This window comes from Falco punctatus (assembly GCF_963210335.1).
Source record: "Falco punctatus genome assembly, chromosome: 10".
NCBI lineage: Eukaryota > Metazoa > Chordata > Aves > Falconiformes > Falconidae > Falco > Falco punctatus.
Genome location: NC_137590.1, coordinates 27,417,086 through 27,441,512, shown reverse-complemented (window position 1 = coordinate 27,441,512; position 24,427 = coordinate 27,417,086). Strand labels below are relative to the sequence as shown.

General features: G+C 38.8%; 1 protein-coding gene across 13 annotated transcripts in view; it reads right to left on the bottom strand.

Annotated features, from left to right (window-relative positions):
- The window catches only part of PPFIBP2 (PPFIA binding protein 2), a 107,506-nt gene extending 90,682 nt beyond the window's left edge, over positions 1-16,824 (bottom strand). For 5 of the 13 annotated variants that reach the window (XM_080404666.1, XM_080404670.1, XM_080404658.1 and 2 more), the window contains exon 1: positions 16,389-16,824. In XM_080404666.1, coding sequence (XP_080260792.1) covers positions 16,389-16,636 — 248 coding nt within the window. In that variant the 5' untranslated portion in view covers positions 16,637-16,824. Of the gene's footprint in view, positions 1-16,064 lie in introns of all 13 variants that reach the window. The other 8 variants (XM_080404664.1, XM_080404665.1, XM_080404667.1 and 5 more) reach the window with 3 other exon arrangements.
- Between the last annotated feature and the right edge of the window lie 7,603 nt (positions 16,825-24,427).

Below are 24,427 nucleotides of genomic sequence, written 5' to 3'. Positions count from 1 at the left end.
ATCTCAGAAAACAAAAGAAAAATCTTTAGTGTCACCCAAGGCAAAGATTAATGTAACTGAATGGTTGGGTTTGGCCTCTCCATTTTTGTCAAAACAGTAATTTATGCATGAACAATACTAAATGTAACTGAATTTCACCAAAATGCATCTGACCCAAATATTTGATGTAATAGTATGGGAAATAACAAGAATTATGCTCAGAATAATGTGGAAAGTCATTAAGTCAGCTGATATAAACCTAAAATTTCAGAACGCTTACACTTGTGAACTTTACAGACGCTCCCTCTAGTCCCTTGCGTCAGCTTGTTGGTTTTGGTAGATTTCCATTTTCTGTTGTCACATTTATCTGTAACTTAGTAGATTCACTAAGTAGTTTAGAGATACCTGATTCTCAACTGCAATGAGCCTCTTTCCTTGCAGTATTTCCCCTAGTTCAAAGCAACCATAACATAGGCAATAACTATTTGAGAGAAAGGAAACCCACCTACAGTAAACAGGTGCCGAAGAGACACCTAGGCTACCTTGCTCCTTTGGCAGATGTGGCCAGCGGCCACTCCCCCAGAAATCTATGGTCACCAGCTGTGTTGGTCAATCAGGACATTAAAGTGGCTCAAAATTAAAAGGGAGAAAAATAGTGAAACATACTAAAAACAGCACAGAGTTTCTGTTGCTAGATTGCACTGCATGCTCTTACTTGTGCTGCCAGCTGCTGCTCTGCATGCTTTAAGTGGCTACAGCAATACACAGCTCTTATTAACAAGAAACACAGGACTACCATTCTTTCTAAACATCACATATAGTATTTGACCATCTGCAGTAAAAAAGTTACAGAAAATGCTGATACATTACATTAAAAACTCAAAATTTTACTTATAGAAAAACCTTCAATCAAGACCTTGGCACAAACCACAAAGTTCTGCTGAAAAGCACCACCTGAAAGAAGTCTTTCTAGAATCTCCTCCCAGCCTCCACACTCTGCATGTTTTCTCACCTGTATCCACAGTGTATTTGCTACTTAAATGCATTAAGATAGAGTAAAACCTGCTGATGAAACGATTTATTAATAAAAGCAATGTTCTTCGCTCCAGAGCAATAATGTAATATTACTTGCTTGACATCTTTTTCTAGACAGACCTGTTGCTTGTGCTTCAGGCAAGTCTTACTTTCCCAGACACTCCCTTCTTACAGTTTGCCTGCTCTAAGCAGTATTATGAAAATAGCTTGTTAGATCTCATATGCTTTCAGTTACTATTTCTGATCTAGTTCTATAGAACGATCTGCAATTGTGGATTTTTTTTTATTATTATTAAATAACAAGACACCTGTATCAATCCCAAGGCATGTCGAGTGCCTCAAACCGGATCCATCTATTTGTTGGTATTTTAATTGCAGCTCCTTATACAGTTTTCATTCCTGAATGGTATCAACAAATGCGTAACATCATGACTTATCTACCTATATAAAAATATACATGTATTTTGAAAAATAAGTTTTTTCAGCTTTGGTAAAGACTGAACAAAAACTATTTCTAACATTACAGTACAAAATTTGATGTTAGTAAATTCTAACCTTCAGGATTTATTAGATTAATTTATATACCAGCAAAATAAAAAAACCCAATCTACTCACCTTTCCAGGTCCCTAAGAAGAAAATAATTTACTTTTTTGCCTGATCACTAAAAATTGCTCACTATTAATAGCCAAAGTTTTACTGTTAAGCAGACGCAAGTCTGAATTATTAACATCCCTTCTAAGCCACACACTCATACTAATTTAGAGCCCAGCCCACAGATAAAGATATTGCAACCCTGCTTATTATAATTACCTAAGTAATAAGATCTTCCAGGAAGTGCAGACAGAGCAAACTGGTCGGAATGCCTCAGATTTATTTTGCTCAGCTAGCTTTACCCTATATCCCAATCTAAGATTTGCATTTTAAATAAAATGAAAAATCTCTGGTAGAACTACTGTACTTAGAGCCAATATCCCTTGCAAATTTCTTAACCTATTTTCTGTATGCAAAACTCTAGCTTACTGTGTCCAAAAAGAACATAATAGTTAATAGACATATTCACTATGAGCAAGATGTTCTTCAGAATTATGAAAAGCCTTAATTAAATTTGAATCTTTCATGATGCCTTGAACCAGCAGCTGTCCAGAGATAAGAAAGTGAACATTCAGGCAACTCGTAAGTCAGATGTTTTTCCAAGGTTGCTTGTAATAATGAGGTTGCCAACTTTATCAGCTAAGGAGAGGGGTGTGGTTTTTGACAAGAACTCTTGAAATCCACATCTCGCCTTAATATCAATGCTTTGGGTGGCCTACAGATTCCTCATACATTTAGAAGTCACAGCTAATAAATAACTACCACCACCTTTTTTTCTGGAATTAATAAATGCAAGTTTGTAAACTGTTTAAAGATTCAAATTAAAGTATCACATTGTTTTGTACTTAATGGTACAATGAAATATCAAGTGGCTTAGGTAAGCCTCAGAAGTCCTCCACACTTTCTTCAGCTGCAAGAAAACTTTTGAGCTGGTATGAACAAATGTGCACAATTTCCACCCCTGACATTTCCCACCTTGCTTCTCCCCCGGCCACAAGCTGTATTGTATCCTGTCACCCCACAGGAACGCAGCTGCTGATTCATCTCTCCAACCTGGCTCCGAAGTTCTCATGACACCATCACATGCAAAAGCTACAAATACATATTTGGATCCTGGCCTTTTAGAACCTGGCATACCTCTCTAATTAAGTTAATCCTTAGTTCTAAATAACCATCCACAGCTGCTGGGAACAGAAGAATTTCCGATGATCACTAGAATGACTGCCTAAGGTACACTACTTATACAGCATCCTCCAGAACTATCCAGCCAAAAATCCTATTCATCAGATTACATCTTAAATTTGATTTATTTGTTAATACAGGCACTACTTGCTCTATTTCCCCTTCATATACTTCATTGGAATAGACAGAAGATAGTAAATAGAGTCCTTTGTTCATTGATTACCTTTATGTAATAAATGAAAACAAGACTATGGGCGTGGTGGTGGTCGTGTTTAAAAGAATAACTAGAATGGGAATTTAAAAATATATTTATTCTCAGCTAGAAACTGTAAAGGGTCCACACTACGGGGGAGGAGGAAGCTCTATAGAGAAATACAGATCAGTCAAAACTGAACAAAGACCTGATACTGAACTATCTCAGGTTGATGGCAGAACTGGTAACTGGGAGTCCTTATGTGATGGGACATCCTTAGGTGAAGCACAGTACTAGTACAACGCTTCTATGATGAAAATGAGCTAACTAAGCTCATTAACTAAACAAGCTAAACTAACTTATGCAAGCGGCTGAGTATTACTCTGGCACTGTAAAACCACCATGTTTGTGTGCGGCTGCTAAAAGTTAGTGTGACAAGCAGTAAGAGCTATGCTGCTTTTAAACATATTATACTAAATAATTTGATTTAAAATATGAAGGGAACTGAATGTAGTTAAATTTAATGCATTATGATGGAGCAAAGTCAAAGCCAAACATCTGTTTTCAAAAATAAACCCATTAAGTTTGCTAACACAAGTCTGAATTTCAGTTTTGGGGGAAGGGAGAGGGAAGGAAAAAGTAAGTACTTAAAAAATATGGTAAATGATCTGACTGATAATTTATGATGCTTTAGGAACACAAATCACCTCATAGTAACTCCTCCACAGGACTCATGGGTATTAAGTTACAGTTGCTATTGGTACCATAACCAAATTTCCTGACTCATGTTTGTACAAAGTCTCATCCTTATATTACAAAGCTGATGCTGACAGAATGGCATGTGCAAAGTGAGGTTTCTTCAGCTCCCTGGTATAGCAGTTCTATCAACTGTACAAAACCCTCCACTCCTTCAGTGTTGTTTTAAACATTGTTCATAAAAGTGTAAAAAAGCACTTCATAACTTAAATTTTAAATTGTTATCAGATATTTTAAGTTTTCTGTTATACAGAGTATAAAGGGAAATGTAGCGTCCAAACTTGCAAGTTTTAAAACCAAAATGCCATTCATTATTTACTATTGTATTAACTGAAAAAAACCCACTCTAATTATTTTAGTTCAGCTGTCTTCTAACTAGTTCCAATTTCTAGCTAGTTAAAATTACAAAAAAACGCAATGAATAAAAGCTTTGAATTTAAACTTCAACTGAATAAAGCATTACCTGGTAGAATACTTGAAAGTTTCCAAACCAAAATGAGAACATTGCTGGTCTTAAAATAAATGCAAAGATGAATGGGATACAAAAGTCAGATTTAGTTATAAAGGTATTACACTTAAGAAGAGTTAGACCCCCAAAATTCTGACATTCAAAATAAAATATGTTTTTTCTTTCCCTTCTAATCCGAGTTATTCACTGGCCTCAAGGTCACAGCTTCAAATTTTCTTCCATGAAGGTTAACATCTAACGCCTGGGAAACTGCATCCCTTCCCCCCACCCCCTGCCCTGCTCCCCCCCCCAAAAAAAAACCCAAACCAAACAACCAACCACAACCAAACCAGCAAAAACATGCAAGAGTTTAAAAACAAGCTGCGAAATGATACAATGAATGACCCTGTGAAAGTAAATTCATGCTCTAGTAAATTGAAAGGTGGGAAATGGTAATAAAAGTAAACACAGAATTCATGCACCAATGAACTCTTTGCCCTAGAGTACAGCGGAACACAAGACCTTGACAGAATGAGAGATTAGGTATATATGATTAACAGAAGTATACAAAATTATCCTCTGTAAAAATCCTAAAAATTTAGACAAACTATACTGCTGGAAAAAATATTCTTTAAAACTCGTGAATTAGGAATAACATTTCTTATGGTTCATAAATAGTTCCCAGGCTCTTTCAAATCTCTCTGAAAAAAAGGCTTCTCAGCCTGGCCATGACAACCTACTGGATCACACCAGTCCCTTACAGAAAATTCTAGTGAATTTTTGTTCACTTTTCTGCATTTCAGGAAGTTTTTTAAATGGAAATCATTGTTCTTGCCCATTATGCTGTTACAGAACAAACTCAGCAGAACAAGCACAACTAATAACTTTATTAATCTATTAAGTACATGTATATAAATCCCACTAGGGATACTAATAGTATATATGAGTATATAGTAGTGTGTGTGTGTATACATATATATATATACACACACATACTAGAAGTATTTATGAGCACTGTGAAACAAAAGATTTTGCATTAACTTACGCAGGTACCATTTGGAGTATCAGTCTGAAAACACAGATGTTTGATTGAAAGAGGCCAGTGCTAACACAGGGCCAGAAGATTTGATATCTCAAAGAAATGTAAGGAGGTCCGATTTTCAAATCTGCTCAGTGTCCATTTTCTTTGGTTCCATGATATACACAAAGGATCTTTGTAAAAATCAGCTGCTTTGCCAACAAAAAGCAAAAACTCTTCAGCCAACTGGCTTAGTTTTTAGAACTACACAGGTTAGACTACATAGAGGAACAGTCCAACACAGACAAAATTAAAAGATATTTCTTAAGATTATTTCTCATTATGAAATGACCTACTCTTGGGTTACTCAGGTTATACAGCTCTGTCCTGAATCTGCCTTAACTTGATATTAATGTGATATGAAGACTTTTGTGAAGTCTAAACTCAGCATTAGACATAAGGCTTAAAAACAAATACTGAAAGGACAGTTTTTTTGACTTTGTAAAATTTAATTTCATATTAGTATTGTTCCCTCTTTGAAACATTTGGTGCAGCAATTTATAAATAACTGGAAACATTGCTAGGCTGATCTAATATGACCCACCCTGCATCTGTGAACACAACTAACAAGCTGAATTCACACTAACAGGAACTGACAGTATCAAGTACTTCTGTATAAATTTAACCTCCAGTACCTATTTTGAGGGAAGTGTGTGTGAAAAAGAAAGGAAAAATATACTTCTGCCAGAAACATAACTAATCTGCTTGGATTAAAAGCATTAAACCAGGAACAACAAATGGATCACTATAAAAAGCACCATATCCCACATTACTCATCACATCAATGAAAACAAATTTTAACAGCTGTGTCGGTTAATGCCCATACTTATATATAAAAAAAAATACCATTCTTATATTGATGGCTTCCTGAAGATCAACAAAAATATTTTTGGAAAAAGCTGTCTTCAAGGTTTTTCTCTTTCTCTGCCTAAAGAATAGGTATAACTAAGAGGCAAAAATTCTCCATGGCGAGTTAAATCCTGATCTAAAATGACACGTTTTGTTGATTTTGCTCCTCCATTATTTAGAATATGGGACATTTTACTCCTTGCAGAACTGGCCAACAAGTAAGGAAGTAGCTGTATCAAACATTGCGCCACAACTGATTTCTAAATCAGAGAATGATATATTTTCCTATCATATTTATTTTCCACGCTTAGTGGATTAACAGAATTTTCTAATAATGAGAAAAAAGCATTATACAGGGAGGCAATGTTGCAAGACAGACACAACAGTAACTTGATATCCAAAAGCAACATTTAATATTTTTAAGATTCACATAGGTGAGAGAAACTTGTAATATATCCCAGCTGAAGAAACATCACAGGTGGCAAGAAAAAAATGACATCTTTTATTCTTTTTTCCAGTATTGGAAAAACAACGAATACCAAGACGACTAGGGACAGATTGGGCACCCACTGAAACCAGAACCTGACATTAGAGGGAAATCGAAGCAGCCCATAATGAACATATGACTAGATACATATGTCTCCTCAATGACCCATTCTACGGAGGAGCTCACAGAAAAAATATTTACCTAGCAAAGGATCTTAACAGAATCACCACACTGAAAACCCACCCAAGCGCTCAGCTTTTCTACTTCACATTCATCTATGCATGCTACCACAACTGAAACAAGCAAGTTTCAGGTAACTATACCCAGTTTTGAGCATTTGCAAGCCTACTTTTTGTAGGCTTACGAAAGAGTTCTGCAGTGCCCACCATGCTGCTTCCATTAAGTAGATAGATCTGATGGCCCAGGATACAACAGAGATCCTGGAAGTCTACTGTTGTATGTAGCACCTTTTATTATCAACCGTGCTAGGCATTCACAGGTTCTCACCAACCACAAAGCCCATCACGCTGTGTCTGCCAACCATCTCAAAGCATTTATTCTCAGTTCAATACAAACGTAAAATGAACAAGTTGCAGTGTCAAAGCATGTTATCAAGGGTAAGTCAAATCAATTTAAGTATCTCCTTATAGAATATGCATGATATGTAGGACTAAGAGAAGAAAATGCACAGCCACAGTTCCATGTATCAGAATGTCTATTCCAATTTGCAAAACTTAAAAACTATACATAATTTCCAGGAAGTGATTAACTGCTCATTAAAACTGGTTCCATGTATGAGCCTTCAAAGCTACCATATTCCAGGTTAGTCATTTTGGCTTACAGGTTTGCTAGGACACTTAATCTAAAAAGCTTTTGGAAGTTTTGCAAATTAAAAAACATCTTTCTTAACAGAAACTGAATGCAAGAACTAGATCTAGAAACAGACCCATTCATAAACTCAGTATTCTTCTGGTTTTTATATACACATTTACATCTGATGTTCAGGATGCTGTCAGCATAATTCATCAGCTGGGTATGTATACAGGGTCACTTTTGTTCTCTTTTAATAGTGAACTCCCTTTACTTTTAGGGTATGAAAAATATAGAAGTTAAACCATTATAATGAACATACATAGGATTTCTCTAGATTTATTTCCAGATAAGTATTTTAATTAACTACCTGAACGTGAAAAATGACTCAGAAGTATTTGCCAAAAAATAAAACTGTAGCCCTAAAATTTGTACTACTGTGTTACTTCCAGTCCAAACAAAAATTCTTCCATCTGATTGAAACAAACAGAAAAATTACAGTTGTTACTGCCAGTGCTAGAGTATAATGGTACCTGAAGCAATATATAAAGTTAGTCAACTTTTGCTGGCTCTGAAATAAATGGATTAGACACCTTTGCCCTGACATAGCAGACAAATGAAACAGAATTCTCGTATTACTTTAAAGGGCCTGAATGTCTTTATAGCAAGGCCAGAAGTCCTAAAGCACAGTGTCACAGTCCCAAACAGCAATGTCACCTGAGGGGATGCAGGCTTTTACGCATCCTGCTTTACTTCAGAGTATTTCATGTTAAGACTTGGCAGCTTTTCAGAACTGTTTGAAAGGCTTACTACTCATATTTGGTCCAACTGTGAATAAATCTATGAAGGTTCCTGATGTAATAACTTAATCTTGTATTTTACTGTTTGACAACAATGCCTTTATTGGGCCTGTTTATTAAAACAATCACACAATGAAATTATTTCAGGCTAATGACTTGCAAAGTCCTCTAATCCCAACAGCTACTGGCTAATTTGTCTGTATGAAAAATAGCTCAGAACTTTCTAGCACTTCAGGCCAAGTCACAGTGCACAAAAATCAAAATAAAAACAACAGAAAAAAGACTGAGCTATTCAAATGACTGTCCATTGGATGAAATTGATCGTTTTACTTCTGTTTTAGGAGAGAAAAGGAAGTCAGAATTCACTGTCAGTTTCTTCAGTTTATTTCAGAAAATGGATCAAAGTCTGCTCCCGTATTGGTGATCATGACATCTTTATATTTCATACTAAATTTGTAAGTAAAATTTTATTTGCTATTATATATATGAGTGATTTAGTCCCCTGTGTTTCAGTGGTCCTCAAAAACTTGCAGTGGAAATATTTGAAACAGTTTTACTAATTCAAAAAAATATCCAGTCTTTTCCTACTTGAAAAGAAAAATACAATCATGTTAAACACTGAAACACTGCTCTGTCACAATGAAATTGTTTCTTCTTTATTAGTCCTTATGCATATGGGATATTTTTGCTGCGTGACAGAAACAATACTGTTTACTTTATTAGTTAAGGAAAGCAAACAAAATACATTCACTGTAAAATGATATTTACAAACATACTGCTGGGCAAACTTGGCAAGCTGCCTAGCATGGTAGTTTTTCAGTCCCAAGTAATTTCAAACCTCTGTTTCTAAGTACCCAAATCTGGGTTTCCAAAGGAACTTAGCAGCTGCTAGTCAATTCTTCACAATTAGTCCCTGGATAATCAGAAGCTTTGATTACATAGAAAACTAACAAAATGGCTGGTGAATCGAAACTATATTAATTCAAGAGCATGAATTCCCTTTGTACCAAATAATTTACTCTGTATGCAAACTCCTCTCCCCATGTTAAAAAAAAATGCACTCTTCTACAGTCTGTCCTTTTGCAAGTAGTTTATATGAAACAAGAACCTGCTGGGCTTCAAAACTTACAAATGAAACTGAGTTTGCTACCAAATTTCCTAATTAAAATGGAGACTACAATCAAAGCAAACCAGATTTGGACCACAATTCTTGCAACAGTTTTCTAATCCTTAGCCTAATCTAAAACTATTATGAAACGTTGCATGCACTGGATAATGTGTAGGTAATTAATTAATTAATTCTAATTGTAGACTTAAGTATTTTTCACAACACTACAGTATGTTCTGCAAAGCAGGCCAGAACAGATCTTTTCTTGCACAAAAGCTTGTTATAACAATTCCTTTCTTCTAGTAAGGAAAGGTTCTAATATGATTTTCATTTTGTACACGTGAAGTTTGCCAGATCAGACCATAAGGCTTTTTCCATAAAAAAAGACCATAGGGCTTTTTCCAGTTTCAGGTAAAATTACTACTATGGATACATTCAGCTTCCTACACTGAAGGATATTTTAATTCAAGAAATATTTAACTAATCATATATAATGTTTATGAGTGAGATTTTCAGGTTTAAGATAATCTGTACTAACACTAGAATATTTTGTATATATACTTTTTCATTACAGAAGACTACTTTCAAGAACACTATTCACTTGACTTTTTGATTTTTTTTCAGATGAAATGAACACATTATTTAAAAGAATTATATATCCTACTTTTGTTGATATTTTACAACCAATGTGTTTCTGGTCCATATAATTAGCCTCTGAATTTTAAGATTTGTTCTTCTTCCCTTTTTGAAACAATTATTAAAGTACGTATCATACATATCACAAAAGAGCTTACAATAAATGCTTTACTTATATATGTATACATGCTTACATAGCAATTGCATAAATGTACCTTAAATTCAGCTAGAGGAGGGTTATTTTGTTTGTTTTGGGGAGTGTTTTTTTGTTTGTTTTGTTGTTTGAATTTCTTTTTAGTAGTAAGTAGGTGTAATGGACAATCAACAAAGATAGCTGGGGTCCATGTCTGCATATCTGGGCTAAAGCTATTAGCACATTTCCTACAGTCTCACAGTTTCTGAAGTTGTTAATGCATGTCCTGAACACATCTCAAGATCCAGGCACTTGTTTTGCCATTTTTTCTCCTGGTCTGCTGGGTGATGATAAATCTGTCAGTGAAACTGTTTAGGAATTGATGGTAAGGCCGCTGAAGAAGATTCATGCTTATGTGATTTCTCAGTTGTACCCTCACTACAAAGTATATAGAGAGGTTACAATCATAAATAATCCAAAGGACAACTTCATACCTTAAGTTGGGCATTAAAGCTTGAAAAAGAGGTTTTCCACATCAAAAAAAAAAAGAATGGAATTAACGCTACATTTCAGGTAAGAGCTTTTGTTAATTCCATTGTGAAGACTTGCACTTAAACCTAATGAGAAGGGTTTCATGAAGCATATGGGAGTGTTATCACAGAATAGCTGAGGTCGGAAGGCACCTCTTTGGATCACCTACTTCCAATTCCCAAGAGCATATTTACAGTAGTATGTAGGCTAACATTGGCTGGAATGTCACCAAGGTGCTGAATGTATAGGACAAAGATGATTTAACAGAAATCTAATTATGAACTACAGAATGATAGAACATTTTAAGTAAAAGACTGAGAAGTCTTATGCAAGAAGATCTTAATACATCTTCTGTCCAATACTGCACAGAGCAAATACCATCCTGGAGAAATGCAAAAACTTTGCTTCCCAGCATGGTTTGTGCTGGTTTCCTATTTAAAATACTGGATTTACCTCATCAAGGTCTTTGCTAGATAAACTGTTTTTTCTGGAGTGAAACATCAAAATACTTCTGTTTGGGAGCTGACTGGATTACATGCATTAGTTCATCACCATCACAGAAACATATTCATAAATCTTACTGCAATGTCATTAGAATAAGATGTTCTGATTATGTGTTATTAAAGCAGATGCTACCATCTGCACTGTATTGTAGTGGAATAAAAAGTGTGATTCGCTATATTCAAGAGACACTTGGAAAATACTTTCCCCTGTCAAACTAAGACTTCTGAAATAAACTTTGGGTTGAAAATAGCGCAAACAAACAAAACAAAAAGACTTTGTACGAGCAGTACAGACAGAAACAGGAAGACATCCCCAGCTAAGTCACCTCTGAATGTGGAGACCAACCACATTTGTTTTCAGAAGACAATAAAGTAAAACAGCAGTTCCCATACTGTCAGTGCTTGAAACCCAGGTTAGAATTCAGCAGCTTAAATTTATCTTTAATAATTACTTTAACTGGCATACAATCTGTTGATCTTAAAGGGTACAAAGACATAACCAACAAGTGAATCATTCTCTATGAATATTAATACACATTACATCGTTGCTCTAGTAAAACAAGACTCACAGTCAGCATTTGATAAGCAACACTTGTAATAAAGCCAGGCTTTGGACTTGTCTGTTTTCTTCTATCCAGCATGTGTTGACTTGGAGCATTCAATCTTATTTCACTCATCCAGCCTAATTCAAGATTTTGCCAAAGCAGGATCAGGCCTGCTGATCTGTTTTCTCCAAATTCACATCTGCTTCAAAAAACCATCATCAACTTAGCACCATGTCCTTGGGTGATATGCAAAAGATCTCTCATACAATTAGCAGTTCACACTCTGTTATCGCAACTTTTGGAAGTCAGATCCATTATTTACTATTCCAGATGTGTTGTCTGCCACATACTATCTGGTCACTGTCAGGTTTCTTACCTTTTCCCCTCTCTAAACCACAAATCCCCTGTATTTAATTCTCAACTTTCATCTCCAGTTACTTCAGGTTTTACCTGGAAAATTCACCTAAACAGATGAACTCCCATTTTGATGTAGATATAAAATAAATATAAGAATATATTTTATATATCACATACAGTTGAGAAAAACACTAATGGCTCCCAGCTTGTTTGTTGATCATCTGGTAGAGAAATAATGTCCTGTCTTATTCATGTGAAGACACCAAATCTTTCCTCCTTGATACTGACTTCCAGTATGAAAAGATACAGTTCTCTCCCCTCAGCAGCTTTGGGTTACAGGTCTTCCAGAAATACTAGTAAGCTACACAATATTCTTAACAATCTTGCTTTACAGGTTATCAAATTAGAATTTAAAATCTAGGTCACACTTACAGTCCTTTAAACCACTACATTGTAACCTGGCAGATGCACGGTATAAATGTGAAACCCACAAACTGCCCTAGACCGGCAACAGTGCCATTAGGATTTACTTTATATGTTTCTTTCAGAAAGGAATTTATCTTTATAATTTCACTTCTTTGTTCTTTGCATTAATGAATTGCCAAAGAAGAGCAAAGTGCTATTGGGAAATGGTTTTATAGCAAATAAAACACATGAAGATGCAGGGAAACAGGAGGCAACTGTAATGTTACAAGGTCACAAGAAACTTGAAATAAAAACATTGTGCTAAAACATATAAGCAGAGGCATCTAGCTACAAAAAAAAAAAAAAAGTACCTTTATTTTGTTGCTTAATGTGCACCTATTTAAAAGAAGAACAACTATAAAATGCTGTAAAGGAGTGGCAGGAAGACATTCAAGCTGTCACAGTTTATCAAAGACATGTTATCACCTCAGAGCTGGTGCTCAGACAAAGTTAAAGAACAGATTACCCAAAGGCGGGAGTCTCTGTGTCTTCAGCTCTTCAAAGTAACAGGTGAGTTGATAGCACAGAATAGGCAAGAGCAAACTGGGGAAAATTTAGAGAACTAAAAATGGTTCATGGCTTAAACTTCCCAAATTTTGAGGGATCAAGTTACTGAAGCGAAATAATTTTGTATGCATCTACTCAACTCTGGTAACTGATCAAGCATGTCAAGGGCAGGCACTGCAGGCTAAACTTTATTCAGCAGCTTATGAGAACTTCAGGATTATACCTTAATAAGTTGAATTCACTGAACTCTGAAGATGCAGTGGCGAACTGAGATGATAAACACCTCCAAAGATTTGAATGATGCCAATTTCACTAACAGAAGAGCGACTTCTGAAAGTCCTTACTATTTCTACACTATTAGGTATTTCTAGAAAATGCAGAAAAGCCTTGATTTTGAATTTGATAATTCAACAGTATGTTGAATTATAACACATCTGCATCTGAGTGATCACTATCACAAAACACATTTCCTAATGCATCATTTATTTTCTTTGATAAACACTAAATCCTTTGAAACATACTATGGACATCTAAGGCAAGGAAATGGTTTCATCCTATTCCTGTAAATATCTTTTTTGAGGGGAGGAGGGAAGGTGGAGGTTTTTTTGCTAACGAGCAAAGTCCCACTGAGGCTCTGCGTCACCTGTATGAGCATAGCTCTTTGCTAATCTTACCAGGTCAAGGCTCTCATTTGTTTGAGCTGAAAGGCTGAAACAAATCCCTAGCTGTGGGGAAAGTGAACTAAGTTTCTGGTCTGTTTCTGAATAGTCTAATAAGAGTGAAAGTAGTGTCTAGGGATAAGTGCTTTACAGGTTTTTGTGGGAGTTTGTTTGTTTTGAAGAGAGAGAGACCGGAAAGAGGCAAACGGGAAACAGATTAGGTAAATGAGGGCTAGAAGCAAAGCTGCACATGGAGAAAAAAAAAAATGTGGCTATCTTTTTGTTCTTTTTCATATTCCCATGTTTTGCACTTATAGTACATTCGCACTCTGCCTTTCCCCCTTGTTTGCTGACTCTATCAAAGGATTCAAGGAAGGTGATTCTTAAGGTCTTCACTTACTCTTTTCCATCTGTTCTCTTCCCATCTTCCATTTAAATACAGTCTACCACATTAAGACACATTACACTGCCTTAGAGCCTGGCCAGACAGTCTAGCGTAACAGAGAGACTCAGTGTAACAGAAAAGTGACAGAGGAATCAGGGAAAATTGAGTCAAAACCCCAGAAAGCACTTCTCCAGTCTATGCCTGCACTGATGTATTCTCTCTTCGTTTACACACGCACCCACCCCTGATCACTTTTCCACACTGCTGGTACCACGTCAACACAGGCTAAGTGAGATCAGATACAGTAGGAGTGATGGGAAGATAGTGCTTATTATCCCATCTCTGTTTCTTCCTGCCCTCTCGGCTTCTAGCACAACCCTTATATAGATGGGGTTGCTGGAGCACTACGAAGCAAGCCGTGCCCTCTGCCACCATTCCTCTAATTCCTCAGCCTCCTGGGACAGGAGATGAAAGCAGCAAGAAAACATGGAACCAGGGAACAATGCTCCCAGCCCAATTCCTACCATGCTTCACCCACGCAGATCTCAGTTTCTGTCCCCTCCCTTTAATTCTGCACTTTCCACAGGGCAGAGTCCCAAATGTACGATAGTTAAACTGCTATAGATACTTGCCAAGACACTTGATTATTACCTGGCTTAGGTAAATAAAGCATTTAAGTTTTTAAAAGTGATGCTAACGTTAGTTGAAAACAGTTACAGGCACGTCACGTGTATCTACGACAGATACAAACATCATCAGTCAATGGAGATCAGTCCTGGGCTATCCCTCAGTTTAAGCGTTGTTACTAGGGTCTTAACATTATTTTATCAGTTACAAATTACGTTGTTTTTACATATTATTTTCCCTTCATATTCTGGTACCAAGCTATACTTGTTCTGAAGACAAACCTAAGGTTCGTTTGAGTTCTCCCTCTGCTCTGACTTTCACTGGGTGTTCTTCAGCTTCAAAGGGGCCCTTAAAATTGCTTCCATCTGGAACTATCAGCAAATGGAGGGTAAATCCGTATCATTTAAAAACAACCCATATTTACTTAGGCTTGTCCCAATTTGTCCTTTCACCCTCCTGGTACGCTGAGATCTACTCCAAGCATTTCTTTATCAGGAAGATACAAGGAAGATGAAAGATGTATTGGTTTTAGTAAATTCATACAGCAGATCCGAGTCAAACTCAGGAACACAAGCAAAGTAAATCAATAAACCTGGAAAGCTGAAATACAGCCTTCTTTCCTCTCCCCTCTTCCCGCAATTCCACACAAGTTTCAGAATGAAGCCCTTCTTCATACACCTGTCTACATATTTGTTTAAAACAAAACAAAACAAACACGAAAACCACAGAGAAGTGCCCCTCACTGTACCCCCTCCTGCCCAAACCCTGCAATTAAAACCATGAAATTGCAAAAGACCTTTATGACTCTGGAAATACGTGTTGTACATGCAAATCTCCAAAAGCACATATTGCACTTCACCTACATACAGTCAGATCTGCAGTTACCAACCTACCAAATTAATACTTAACAACCTATTTTGCCTCATGCAAAACAAAACTGAACAAATGATCATACGCAGAGAGGTGTGATTCCTTATCTTTTTGGTGAGTGTCAAGGGGGAGGTCTCTTTTCTGCAGCAGCACGACATGAGTGCTGGACGATGAAACCGGGGATCACTTGACATCACCTCATACGCTTACTGCCCTTATCTCTGCACGGGTAAAGAAGCCCCTAACGGCCAGCTGCGTCTTCCAGCTGTTCTTTGCTGAATATCCTTTTAACTATCTTATTTCCCCCACGCACCTCTTCACTGGATTAATTCCTAATTACAGGCCGGAGGCGGGGGGGAGGTACACCTCACTCCCACGGGAGAGAACCGGGATGCAACCGGCTGTCGGGGCTGGCCTCCGAGCCTCCGGACCGACTGCCCTATGTCAATAAAGCGGTTTATTTGCCCAACTGCTCGTTGAACTCAAGTTTCAAGGCTCTGCTCGCTGTGCGAATAAATATTTAACTTACAGGAGCCGCGTCTATTTAAAAGTCTTCCCAACGGTGTGGAGTCCTTAACTCTCACAGCAGGAGCAAAGTACTTAAAGAAGGAGAGGCAGCGGGTACCGTCGTCACATCCGCGCAGGGTTCGCGGGGGATCCCCCTCAGGACGCGGCCGCAGCAGCCGCCGGCAGCCTGCGCGCTCCGCCGCGCCGCCCTGCCCTGCCCTGCCCCGCCGCCCAGCCCGCACCCGGGGCACGCCCGCACCGCCCGGGAAGCGGCGCCGACCCTCCCCCGCCGGGGCAGGACCCCCCTGCCGAGCGCCCCCCCCGCAGTCCGCCCACGGGCACTGACCTGCGCAGCGGCCCCGGCGCTTCCCGGGCTCCGCGGCCAGGTGCGCCACGCGGCGGCGGGCGGGCGGCGCGCGGCCCCGCTCCCCTCGCGCCCAACTCGCCCCCCATTGGCTGCGCGCAGGGGACCGGCGGCGGCTGCCGGCCCCGCGTGAGGGCGGGCGGGACAGTGCGCGCGGCGCTCCCGCAACCCGCGCGAGGGGCGCGGGCAGGTGCGCGAGGGGCCGCGGGCGCGGCGGGAAACTGCAGCATGGGGCGCGGGTCCGACCCGCGCGGGGGGCGCCCTCCCTCTCCCCTCACAGCTCCTTAGCGCCGGTGCGCGCACCTGTGGCGGCACAGCCGCTCCCGCCGCACAGCCCGCCTGCCAGCGGCAAACGGGCTACGGAGCGCGGCCCGCTCCCCGACGAGACGGGTAGCTGAGGTAAATCCTGTGCCAAGGGCCCTGGTGGGTGCCTGGCCGGTGCCCCTGGACCTCCCCTGGTGGTGCGGTACCTCAGGTCCCGCAGCCGCGGGGTGCCCTGCGGGAGCTGGTGGGGTCTGGCTGCCCGTTGCAGCCCGCCGCACCCGCCTCCACAGAAACCCCACGGCACCTCAGCGCTGAGGGGGCGCTGGGTGTGCGCAGCCCTTCGGTGTCCTTTCAACGTAAAGGGAAGTGTTTAGACAACTCCCCCCCCCTTCCCCCCCCCCATTTCTGAGTTTTATTCTTCACATCCTTATTACTGGAAGTAGAAAATTTGAATAAAACTATGTTGTTTTAAATAGCGCTACCAGGCATGTTTTCGGTGCATATTCCTACATACCAGGGATTTTCTAGGTTAGCCAAAATGTTATTAACTGAGAAAAGTAATACTCTTTAAAAAAATAACAATTAAACTCAGGTATTTTTATATTTAAAGAACTTCTTATCTATTTTAATTCTCTTGGGGAAAATAACATCATGGGCCATTTATATTGGTGTAAGTATTTTGTGTCATATTTCTGTTGGCTGCTGTTTTGAAAACATTCTCTAATACTATGTTTATGATTGCAAAAATCTGTAGTACATGAAGCCTCCAAGGAAGCAAAAACATAAAACAAAGACTCACACTCAAAAGGTGTAGGTTCTTCTGTTTGTAATGATTCCAGGATTTCTTCTAGAAATATGAAAAATGCTGCAAGTTTTGGTCCCTGGAAGTTTACTGGTTGGTCACTTTGGGTGCCTTGCTGATCCAAAAGCTGATAAGTGCTTAGTTTTACTCAGAGAGGTCATCCCACGTGTGTAACACTGACACAACTCTTTACAGCACGTGTGCTGAGTACTTCTAATTATGTCAGTTTTCTAGGGAGCTGGCTGAACAGCAAGCGTTTAGCAGAAAGTGAGATAAAGAGTTTGCAACATTGACAATGTAATTAACACATGCAATTTTCACTGCTTGTGGAGTAGTTGTGTTTCAACCACCACAGTTTGCCGTCTTCTGTGGTGATGTTGACTTCCATCTAAATAGTCTAGGCATGCTTAATATGCATGCTGTTTTAATGTAATTCTATTACTTATAATAATTGTCCTCAGTTTTAGAATTTCCGTTTCCCTAGTGTAAGCTTGTACTATATTTGGAATGTTGGAATACTTTGTTCCCTGTTACGAACTGATGCACTCTCTGACCTTGTGAATAGTTATGTATGATTTCAGTTTTCTTTTAAACTTATGCATGAGACCAAGACTATGAATCACATACCAGATATTCCAGATACAGAATTGGACCTCACTTACAGAGCAAGCATGCCCAAGGTGGGAGAGTGAGAAAATGGAGAGTGAAGTAGAAAGCCTTTGAAACATCTCTGAACATGCTAAAGAATAATTAAGACTGGCAAGAATCCATGGGCTGTGTATTAATCTGGCTTGCTTTTGAATTTTTCCTGTCTTTCCTTTTGCCTTTAAGGTAGTCAACTTAAACAGGTCATGCAGAGGAGTGGTCAAAATTATAATGGTTGATAACATTTGCATCTTTCGTAATACTGATACCAAAAAGTAAAGTATTGCTATAGCAATGATTGTTGCAGTGTCATTAAACCATTTGTTAAAAGCTCAGTGGAATTTAGAACAGTCTGGGTAAAGCTAGGAGTCTTTCAACACCAGCCTGGTTTCCTCTCCTCTTCCCCAACAAGCCTTACTGGTGATCTAGGACAGGTGTCTGCGTGACTTTTCATGTGATGGAAGCAGGACCTGGGACCTCATTTACTCTTTTATGGCCATGTAGGGTTGTTATCTCCCTTCTTGTGTAGTCCTGACCTTGAAGAGTCAAAACCCTGCTGGTACATGCTGTACTCCAGTGTTTTGTCAGGAAAAGCAGTGTCAGCCAGTGCATGGGAAGGCAAGCATGGCCTTGCCCTGGCGCTGCAAAGGGAAAGGACCTGGAACAGGGAGGCTGTGCAACTCTTGCCACTCCCTTGAGGAGCACAGGCAAAAGCAGAGGGAGATTGAGCAGCACAGGCTAAGCATAGACAACAAACCACTGTCCTGCTGCTGCAGCTGCTGCTGCTGAAGTGTGCATGTGTAGTCCTTTTACTGTCCTGTTTCTGTATTGTTTGATATGTGGAGTGCTGATTCTACTACAATATTATTGTACCGCCGGAAAGCTGAGCAAATCCTAATTTGGGCTACCTTTAGCTTGTTGATCCTGTCAGTCCTGTTTAATATGATTTGGCTGAAGTGGATTAATTCTGCATCTCTCTTTCTCAGTGTAGCGGGTTTCAGAAGCGCTCCCTCAGCTGTCCTGGCCTCTTGGCTAATTACCATTCTAGAAGACCCCCTTCAATAAGAGTGGTTTGTTTCTTTTCTGCAGTAGTACAGACACATTACTGTCACAAAGCTGGCATTGTGTTAAGTCTTTGCCTCTCTTATATAACAATGAAGCTTATTCAGGGATAGCAGAACCATCCTTCTCAGAAAATACTTAACGAAAAAACCAAGTTAGGAACCCCAAAAGAGAATGCTGCTGGACACTGCTTTACTGACCATCTTAATTTCTTCCATCTTGAAAATCAGTGGAAAGTTATCTGTGATATCACACGTGTTGCTCTATAGCTGTTTATAACTGTTTATCTCAACTAGATGTAATGGCCAGGGTATATTTTTATTTTGTTAAGGATTACTGAGGAGAGCTGTCCGAGTTTCTCTTCCTCCGTTTCACAGTCACATTATAGGTCACGCTGACAATGTGACAAAAAGAAGCCCTTTATTTGAGTTCAGGCCATGTTCCTGATCCTGCAAACTTGCCTGAATGGTGCTTAGGCTTGCATATGTTAGTGGTTCTTTCACAGTGCATTGCTTGGTCTGTTACTGGGTTGTACAGGTACATGGCAGAATGGTTCATAGTCACCAAAGGGTAAGGACCAGAACAGACACTTAGATGAAGGCTCTAAATGGCTGTGCTCCCTGGGTAGAAGCTTATGGCTATTAAGGCAGGAAAGCCTTATCTTTACCAGAGATTTGTGGCCAGTCACATTACCGATTTCCTGTGGTAAGGTGCACAATGTTCTCGTATCCTTTGAAACCGTTTATTTTTTTAACACACGTGGGCGGTATGCTCATTTTTTAATGGGTAGGATATGGTTATATTCCACCCCCCCCACCCCCCACCCCCCATCATTATTTGGTGGAGTTAATGTTAAGTCTTCAAGATGAGAGTTTAAATAAAGATATTTTGTCTCTACGTACAGTTTCACTTGAAGTTTTCTTGAAATCTTGCAAGACAGCTACAGCTACTTGATACTAAAACAGAACTTACTATTTTTTTCTCTCTCACAGTTTAGAGCATCAAATGTTCTGTTGCAGTACACATGATATAAAAATCTCCTTTTCAGATAAATTTTACTAGGACAGACGAAATACACCTTTTAAAAAAAAATTCCTAACATATAGATAGTTTTGTCAAAAAGCACTACACTTGTTGAGCTGTTTCTTTCCCCAGTGTTCTGTTTATATTCCAGAAGCTTTCATGGACACATACAGTTCTAAAAAAAGGCTTTCAGGAACGTACAGTTACTTTTGTTCAGCATTTTTAAAGACATTTAAACAAGCCGTTGATCTTTGCTACTTGCATGTAACTAATTGGAATTGTACCCGAGACAGCTGTAATCTAAATTTAGCTAATAGTGCTACAAGGACACAGCTCCATCTAGTGCTCAGCGTTTAAGTCAGGCACAAGCGATCTTGTGAGTTTTAGGTATGAGCGCTCATTGGCTCCCAGGTAAATACTAGCTCCATATGGTGAGGCATTTTATAAACTTTTGGGTTGGCAATCCTACCATAGTAAATTAAAAGCTAATGGATGGCAGCTGCAGTATTTTCAGGCAGACACAGCTCTTTAAAATATCTGCATTTGCTCTAACCATCAGGCAAAAGCCCTGTTGGTGCAGCTTGGAAAATAGAGCTTATACTGTAAGTTACTGCGTGCTTATGTATAGAGAATACAGTACCATATACGCCGTTATTCAATCTACTTTACTGAGGCAGTTTTGAGTCATGGGACTTGTTTCAGTCAGACTGAGCTCATAACACTGGGGGATTTGGCATTTCTCTAAATTTAGTGCATTAAGAAACTGTAGAAAAAAGACATACTGGGAAGTATCGTGAATTACATAAGACATTATTAAGCTGTTTCTTGACTCAAGGGATAGCCATTTTTCTACTATCTTTTCATGAAAGCTTTTAGCCAGCGTTTAAGTTTGATTCAAGTAAGACACATTTTTAAATAAGATCTTTCTTATTTAAAAAATACACATAAAATCCTGTACCGTCAAACACAGGAGAGACTGTAACAGCAGAAAGTTCATCTTACCTTCAAGTTTTGAGCCAGAAAACAAGGGTCTCTGTCCACTCTTTTTCCCCAGACAATGCACTTGATTACTTCTGTCTGTGATTGTTATGGTTGCTGTCACACAGTTCTTTTTCTCATAATCAAACATACAGATGCAATAAGTCATGCCTTCAGCTTTGTTTCAGAGGCAGATTGTAGGCAGCTCCAGCCAATGCTGTTTGGTATTATGATTCAGTTAGTCTGATAGAACAAAATACTCCATGCTTGCCTAGCTGCAGAAACCAGCTGCAGTGTGTGACTTGTTGCAACTCTCAGGCAGTGGAGATTAGCTTAAGCCACTTTCATCTAGCCTCTACATTAGCCAGAGCAGGCAAGGTCAGTTATTGTGACTCAGCTGATAGACAGGAACTTGGTCACATGTCTGAGCTCTTGATTTGTTTACTGATCAGCTTTCTGTTGTTTTCTGTTCTTTGCTAAGATGTGACTTGATAGAGGATGAATTACCTTCTGTGGAGATTAAAGAAGAATGGGCAACTGAGTCTTTGCTGATATGCATTTTAAGATTATCTTAAAAGTCAGCCTGCAAGCAGTCATCAAGATCTGTTGTGAAAAAACCCACCAACCAACCCAACCCCAAAACCCAAACCACCAACACAAAAAATCAGCAGCTCCCTGTCTCTAATGATTTTCTTGGATCCAGTAGCTGATAACCTATATGTGTGTACCATAGCATGTATAGCTTGGAAATGATGATTAATTGACCGTGATTGACATATACAACAGAAACTCCTAGATTTACAGGTTCTCTGGCAACATGTAGCCTGTTCCTACACAATACTGGTTTCCGGTCCAAGAGCCCTTCTTGACTCCTTCTGTAGTCTGACTTTTAGCCATTTCCTTATTTCCTCTGTTCTCTCTTGCTTTCAGAGAGAAACTGTGTGGTTTTCTGAAACTTGATCTAGCACCTAAGACCTATTTTGTCTATCTGCCAGATCTGCAGGTTTTCAGCAATTCTTAACGTTATTCCCCCCCCCCCAAGGCTAATGTGTCTCTTCTCTCTGCCCTGGCTTTGAGCTGTAAACCTAATTTGTAGGTGACTGCCCACACCCTGGTCACTCTACTTCCATTATATTTTAGAAATCACCAGAAAAATGTCTCCTGATATATGTTTTTTTGGTTGTTTTTTTTTTTTTTTAATAAACTGGCACTGGGATCTAAAGTCTCACATCATAAAACCTGCCTACAGCACATGCTAAGTAATTTTCCAATGTATTGCCTATAAATTTAAAGCTAATTATCAAGAAAGAAAGTCAATATAAGATGATGAATATTAGAATTCACAGCAGATTTTATGTAAATTTGAAGGTATTACTGGGGAATTATAAATAGTATCAGGCACCTTTAAAATTCTGCTCTCTCTTGTATGGACAAAACAAATAATCTTGCCCTTTTCACTCAATTTGATATGCATGTCTAGTGTACTTTATGGTCTCTGCATAAATGCATGGATCTTACCACCAACTAAAGTCTTAGGGTGTATCTCCACAGTTGGAGGTAAACAAATCCAAATCAAAGTCTCCACTGTGAGCTGCCTGAAATACACATTTCCAGTTGGGAAATCAAGAGACATTCTTCACAAATCATGAACTTCCTGCTCCCCTCACCTTACTTGTGTCATTCTGGGAAAAGAACTGGACTATGATTTGGGGATAGATGCTGTACAGGCTTCATGTACACATTGGGAGGGGAGCTGGTAGAGAACCAGGTTAAGTACCAGCAGAAGCCCTCTCATAAGGGTTGTTTTTAGCTTGATCACAGTGCCACAGCTGCAGGAGATTTGGTTGATCCCAAGAAAACCTGTGTTTCACTGCAGATGACCTCTGAATCCTGTAGTGATTCCACACTGATTGAGCCATATAAGCCTCTAAATAAGCTTATCTCTGTTCAAAAATTAAAACCATTTCTCCTATGCTTTACCATGATTTCTGTTAGTCCAAAGAAAACCAGAATCTATCATAGAAAAAGTTACATATGAGCAATGTGATACTTGGGCAGTTAGCAAGCCTTTTTGGGTAATTTGCAGTTGAATTTTATTATATGCATTCAAACTTAGTTAAGATGTATCTGTTACTGTGTGTTATCATAACATATTATTTTATTTTCTACAGCTTCCTAATGCGAACTGTCCTTGACTTTTTATGTTAACAAATAGTTAGGAGATTATGTCTCCTAAAAAATCCTATCTGAACAGGAAATAATTACAGTCGGTCATCTTTATTGTGGTGCTGATATTTTTTTTTTTAGCAGAAATGTTCTGCTCTTGTTATGGAACTAGATTTATTTGCATATTTGTAATTGTCATGATCCTTAGTTTTTTTTTTCTAAATAAGAATTTATGTCAAACCAAAAGAAGTACCTTAGTATCAAAAACTTGCTGGTATGATGATGACTTGCAAGCTTAAGACAGTGACTTTCTGCATCTAGGCCTGAGTTGTGACACACAGGTTCAGCCTGAGAAATGCTTCACTTTTTGGTATTTTAAATTATTTTTTCCTCCCGTTAAGATCCGTTCTGTGGTTTTTAGCTGATATATTCAGAAAAAGACACACTTCTAGTCTCCTTTAAAAACCACAGCTGTATTGTTCTGTTGTAAAGTCTGGTTCACCATTCATAGAGAACCTAGAATTCTGACTTTATTCAGTACAGTTGTATACAGATTAAATTTTTGTTTCCCTGAAGCAGTGGAATGAATAAAGATTTTAATTTAGCTTCTCCTTTGTCTTGCTTGTGCATTGTCAGATATCAGGATTCTACTTCTGTGTACATACCGTATTCATAACTTGTTTATGAACATTCCTTATTGTTTCTCTTGGATAGTCATGTGATGATGTATTTCCTCACTAAACAGTCAACCAAATTCTTTTAGCATAGACACAACAAGGGTGAAATTAAAATGTGATTTTTATGAATGCTAATACTTACAGTGTGTTGTGGTTTAACACCAGCTGGCAACAAAGTGCCACACAGCCACTCACTCACTCCCCCTTCCCCTGCTGGGATGAGGAAGAGAAATGGGAAAAAAGGTAAACTCCAACCCTTCAGTTGAGGTAAGAACAGTTTAACAATTGAAATACAGTAAAATATACTGCTACTATTTGTAATGAAAAGGGAGGTAAAAGAGAGAGAGAGGAATAAAACCCAAGAAAAATAAGTGATGCACAATATGATTGCTCGCCACCTACTG